The sequence below is a fragment of the Lolium perenne genome, chromosome 5, assembly GCF_019359855.2.
Source record: "Lolium perenne isolate Kyuss_39 chromosome 5, Kyuss_2.0, whole genome shotgun sequence".
NCBI classification, from domain to species: Eukaryota; Viridiplantae; Streptophyta; class Magnoliopsida; order Poales; family Poaceae; genus Lolium; species Lolium perenne.
In genome coordinates this window covers 246,523,763-246,529,697 of record NC_067248.2, presented here as the reverse complement: position 1 = coordinate 246,529,697, position 5,935 = coordinate 246,523,763, and the positions used below count along the sequence as shown (strand labels likewise).

The 5,935-nt window shown below is 52.1% G+C and overlaps 1 protein-coding gene across 1 annotated transcript; it reads left to right on the top strand.

Moving 5' to 3' along the window:
• Positions 1–2,692: 2,692 nt before the first annotated feature.
• Positions 2,693–4,840, top strand: LOC127302553 (cytochrome P450 78A9). The gene is made up of 2 exons (XM_051333023.2): positions 2,693–3,773; positions 3,872–4,840. Exons 1-2 carry the CDS (start codon positions 2,787–2,789, stop codon positions 4,478–4,480), a joined length of 1,596 nt encoding a protein of 531 aa, XP_051188983.1. The 5' UTR covers positions 2,693–2,786; the 3' UTR covers positions 4,481–4,840.
• The last annotated feature ends 1,095 nt before the right edge of the window (positions 4,841–5,935 follow it).

Genomic DNA, 5,935 nt, shown 5'->3' with positions numbered 1-5,935 from the left:
TTTAATTGCACTAATGCTGCTAACAAAGAATTGTGTGAAGTTTTGTATGAAGGAAGTTTTCAAGTGTAGGGAGAGAAGAATGATGTGATGAGATGAAGAATGGACAAAATATCAAGCTTGGAGATGCCCCTGCACCCCAAAAAATATTCAAGAGGTACAAGCGTCAAAGCTTGGGGATGCCCAAGGCACCCCCTCTTCATCAACAAAGCAATATGTCATCTCTCTATGCGCTATATTTTTATTGCTTCATACGCTATGTGTTGTTCTTGGAGCTTATTTATTTTGTTTTTTTGTTTAGTTTAGTTTTTTTTGCTATAGAATATGTTGGATCTCGCCACATTTGTTTTGGAGAAAGACCCGCTCCGTTTTAATTGCATAGAACGATCTAGTTTTCACTGTTATTGTTCTGCGAGTGTTCTAGTTTTCTGGTACTACGTTTAGCTCTTGTTCTTTCACTTGAATTTTTTTCAGAGCTTGTTAGTATTCTTTATTTGTTTATTATTAGATCTCTGTTCCATAATGTATTTCATCTCTGAGAGCTATTTCAAATAAGTTGATTGGTGTTGGATACGAGTAAAATATTTCATGACTATAGTGATGCAAAAGAAAGCTGGTCTAGACCTTGACATAGACTTTGGCATGTCATGTTGGATGTTATTCTTGTCATATGCTTAGTATTTATTGTTGTAGCATGACTTGTCTCAAATAGCTGAGAGTGCATAATGTGTCACTGAAAGAATCATGTGTTGTTTCTATCATAAAAGCATAATATCGTGGTATTCTCCTTTGATGCTTTATTGGGTTGACTTGGCACATGCTTATACCATGTTATGACTATAACCAGTCAACTAAAGCCTCTATGATAATTTAGTTTTTGATTTGTAATATCACTTTATGCTTTGATTGATAATGTTTTGTCTCTATGCATGATTATGGCCATTATTGCTCTCTTAGTTGGTCGCTCTCATGGCACGGCCTGGGTGTGGCCCGTGCCTAGGGGTGGTGTGGGCCCCCCATGCACCCCACCGACCTAAATCCTTCGCCTATTTATACATCTTCTCGGGAAAACCCTGGATACCCGAGCCTGCATCCATGAAAAGTTTCGTCGCGGCCGCCATCGCAGAACCCATCTCGGGGGTTCTGAAGCTCTTCCCGGCACCCTGCCGGAGGGGAAAATCATCGCCGGATGCATCTACATCGCCATGCCCGCCTCTGAAGTGATGCGTGAGTAGTTCATCCCTGGGCTATGAGTCCATAGCAGTAGCTAGATGGTTGTCTTCTCCAATGCTTCATGTTTAGATCTTGTGAGCTACCCTACATGATCAATATATATCATCCTTATGTAATCCTACATGTTGTGTTTGCTGGGATCCGATGAATATCATATACTATGTTGATGTCGATTATATATTCATGTCATATGTTATTTGTGATCTTGCATGCTCTCTGTTCCTAGTGGATACTCTGGGCAAGTAGATGCGTGTGACTCCAAGAGGGGGTATTTATGCTCCATAGTAGGTCCATACCTCTAGTTTTCTGAAAGAGTGACAATAACTTCTAAGATTGTAGATGTGCTGTTGCTACTAGGAAGAAAACAACAATGTTTTATCCAAGGGTAATTTTATTGTTTATTTTACACCCATTGCTTAAAGCGATAATCTGTTGCTTGCAACTTAATACATTGAAGGCGATGATAGCCGAGAAGGAGGAGGTCATTGTCAAGCGGGAGGAGAAGCGGTGTCGAGACAACGAGGCCATTGTCAATGTAGGTTCAAGATGCATGTATTTTGCCCCTAGTATTGTAAATTATGAACGAATTCAGTTTGATCAGATGAAATCGAGTGCAATCGCGAGTTTCGATTTCCCGCGTCGTTTGATTTCAGCGAGTTCGGTTCACGTTTTCGGTTTGTGTTCTGCGCCGTCGCTAAATCCGCTAGCAATTTATTTTTCGGGAGACCGGACTCATTTTATTCGGTTTCGATAAATAGGGGCTATGCTAGAGATGCTCTTATTGTCTGTGTGCTTGTATAGATGAGTGGCGGGTATCCTGCTGGGTTCGTTCTTCATGGGTGATGCATGGGTTGGTGAGCAGCGCGATGCGCGCGTACGTACGTGCCGTCACTTCCTTCCTTTGTCGCCCCGTCTCGTTCGTTGCCGCGCCGCCCCGCACGAGGCCCGCGTGAGTGCGTGACGGCGTGCCGCCGCATTCCGCGCTGTCTGCTGGGCGAGCCCACGGCGATCGGTCGAGCTACTGAACTGAACTGAACTGAACCGAACCAAGCTCACACGAGCGATGTGCCTAGTTGCCCGACCGTTGGGCACCGATTGTGTAGAGCATACGCGCATGGCCGTCACGTGCCCCGGCGCCTGCCCACGCCGCCGCGCCGCCACGCAGACGCAGACGCAGCTGGCTCCCGCTCCGCTCCGATCCACCGCCGCCGTAGCTAGCATCCGTTACTCGAGATCGTTTTGCGTGCCTGCATATTATGCGCCGGCCCACACTCCACTCCTCCGATCGACATGAAACCGCGCGCGCGCAATTATCTCTCCATCAATTTGAAGAAACGGCAGCCTGATCTCGCCGTAAACCTCTCGCCGTTCATCACCATCTCTCACGCATAATTATACCCCCGCGCGCGTCCTCTTCGTCTTCCCCACCACGGCTTGCCGCCTTTCCCGCCTATAAAACCGGCCCACGCCCCGACCATGACTCCCCAGCTTTCAACGGAAAAATCCACTCCCAAACCCGCCCAAGTTCTCCACAACATACACAAACCAAACAATCCATGGCGACCCCTGAAGACTGCGGCGCCAGCTGGCTGCTCTACCTCTCGCTGGCCGCCAAATGTGGCGGCGACAACCCGCTCCGCCTAGCCGGCCTCCTCGCCGTCTGCGCCGCCGCCTGCGTGCTGACATGCCTCATGCACTGGTGCGTCCCCGGCGGGCCGGCATGGGGCAGGTGGTGGTGGACGCGCAGGCCCGGCCTCCCCAAGGCCGCCGCCGTCCCGGCCGGGCCGAGGGGCCTGCCGGTAATCGGCAGCATGTGGCTCATGACCGGCCTCGCGCACCGCAAGCTCGCCGCCGCGGCTGACCGCCTCGGGGCGCGGCGGCTCATGGCCTTCTCCCTCGGCGAGACGCGCATGGTGGTGGCCGCGCACCCGGACGTGGCCAGGGAGATCCTCAACAGCCCGGCCTTCGCCGACCGCCCCGTCAAGGAGTCCGCCTACGGCCTCCTCTTCCACCGCGCCATCGGCTTCGCGCCACACGGCGCCTACTGGCGCGCGCTCCGCCGCGTCGCCTCCACGCACCTCTTCTCCCCGTGGCAGGTCGCCGCCTCCGCTCCCCAGCGCGCCGTCATCGCGCGCCAGATGGTCGCAGCCATCACCGAAGCCGGCGCGGGCGTCGAGGTGCGCCAAATCCTCCGTCGCGCGTCGCTGCACAACGTGATGTGGTCGGTGTTCGGCCGCCGGTACGACCTTGATCACGGCAAGGAGAGCGAGGAGGTGCGCGAGCTGAGCCACCTCGTGGACGAGGGGTACGACCTGCTGGGGCAGCTCAACTGGTCCGACCACCTCCCCTGGCTCGCCCGCTTCGACCTGCAGAGCACCCGGGCCAGGTGCGCCCGCCTCGTGCCCCGCGTCAACCGCTTCGTCGGCCGCATCATCGACGGCCACCGCGCCTCCCCGTCCGCCGTCAAGGACTTCACCGACGTGCTCCTCGCGCTCGACGGCGCCGACGCGCTCGCCGACGCCGACATGACCGCGGTGCTCTGGGTGTGTGCAACCGAACCCAAACCAACTCCACACACTTCCATGCACGTTTCTTTCAAGCTTCTGATAGCTAACTGAAACTTCCTTGTTTTCGTGCGCAGGAGATGGTGTTCCGCGGGACGGACACGGTGGCGGTGCTGATGGAGTGGGTGCTGGCGCGGCTGGTGCTGCACCGGGACGTGCAGGCGCGGGTGCACGACGAGCTGGACCGGGTCGTGGGCCGCGGCCGGGCCGTGGCCGAGTCCGACGCGGCCTCGCTCGTCTACCTGCACGCCGTCATCAAGGAGGTGCTGCGGCTGCACCCGCCGGGCCCGCTGCTCAGCTGGGCCCGCCTCGCCACCTCGGACGTCCACGTGGACGGCTTTCTCATCCCCGCTGGCACCACTGCCATGGTGAACATGTGGGCCATAACCCACGACCCCGACGTGTGGGCCGACCCGCTCGACTTCCTGCCGGAGCGGTTCCTCGCCACCACCGAGGTCTCCGTCATGGGGTCCGACCTCCGGCTCGCGCCGTTCGGGGCCGGCCGGAGGAGCTGCCCCGGGAAGAGCCTCGCCATGGCCACCGTTGCCTTCTGGCTCGCCACGCTGCTGCACGAGCTGGAGTTCCTCCCCGCCGCCGACGGCGTCCGCCTGGACGAGAGGCTCAGGCTGTCGTGTGAGATGGCCGCGCCGCTGGCGGTGACGACCAGGCCTCGACGCCCGGCGTGATGACGAACCCCTGCTTACGTACGCTTGCTTGGTGCGCGTGTAGCTAGCTAGCTAGAGACGTTGTTGGTTGTCACTTACCGGTCGGCCTGCAGCTCGCTCGCTCGCCACCACGCGCACGCGCGGGCACTTGCTCGCCGTGCACCCGCGCGCACGCTGGCTGGCTTATCCTCACGGGCCAGCCGTAGCAAATGAATTACTACTCCTCCTCGATCAGTCCTCACTAGTAGACTTTTTTATGCTATATCGACCTGCCAGGTGAAGACGGTGATGTTTTGCCATTTTGTTCCCCCCTTTTATTTTCTTGGATGTTTCTTTGCCAACTGTGGTCTCTGTAAAATATATATAGCTAATTAATGTGTACATATCTATCTATCAGCAAAAATTACTGTGTTGTCCTTATCGATATACACTCATGCATTATGCTAACATATGGAGTATGATGGCTACACACACACACACACACACACATATGGGTCGAATTCAGAGTAAAACTATATATTCACACAAATTTGATACTGCATTTAAATATTGCTTAAGTATGTTCAGTACCACCACACAAACATGTCCACAACAGTAGGTGGATTTTATTCCCTGATTAGCTGCATACTAAAACAGCAACTTGAAAAAATGCTGGATCTTTCCTTGGATTTAGCTCTGGAAAATAGCTGATGCAGTCAGTAATCATCAATGTCGCCATCTCATTTATCTACTACATTATCAAAACAATAGAAAAGGAACGGCTGAGATCCAACCTTCTAAATACAGTATATGATATATGATACTGCCCTATGGTTATATGCAACCAATTGTCTGGAATTAAAACCGTCAAGTTCTTCGTAACTGACGTATCTTCATGTCTTCGTTATAGGATAGACGACACATCTTTTCTATTAGAAACAAACAAAACAAAAAAATTGCAGTTTAATTAGGGTTATCATGATCTACGCAGCGGTGGATATCTGGGGACCCATGATGATTATTAGGAACAAAGATAAAAGAGATCGATATAGTCGAACGAAAATGGGTTGAGGCATACGTGAATTAACAATAACTAGCCATGGGGAAGTGCTACATTGGAAAATAAAATGATGTAACCAGCTGCACTGCCAACATAATTACTTGCCATTTTGCCCCCCCCCCCCCTATTTTCTTGTTTTTTTTTTCTTTGGCAAGTGTGATCTCTGTAAAATATAGTTAGTGTACATATCTACCAGTAAAAATCAATGTCGCCATCGATTAGTCTCATTATGCTAATATGATGGCTACACAAATATGGGTCAAATTCAGAGTAAAACCATAGCGTCTGCTTGGTATGTTCAACACAAAGTTGGTACTTAACTACTGCCTCAGTAGTATGTTCAGTACCACACAAGCATATCCACAACAGTAGGTAGATTTTATTCCTTGATTATCTGCAAACAAAAGCAGCCACATCAAAATGCTGGCTCTTTCCCT

Bases quoted from the DNA above. Each gene is read 5' to 3' on its own strand.
- LOC127302553 (XM_051333023.2), top strand. From the start codon at position 2,787: ATGGCGACCCCTGAAGACTGCGGCGCCAGCTGGCTGCTCTACCTCTCG. The intron at 3,774-3,871 runs GTGTGTGCAACC...TTTCGTGCGCAG, and splicing joins ACATGACCGCGGTGCTCTGG to GAGATGGTGTTCCGCGGGAC.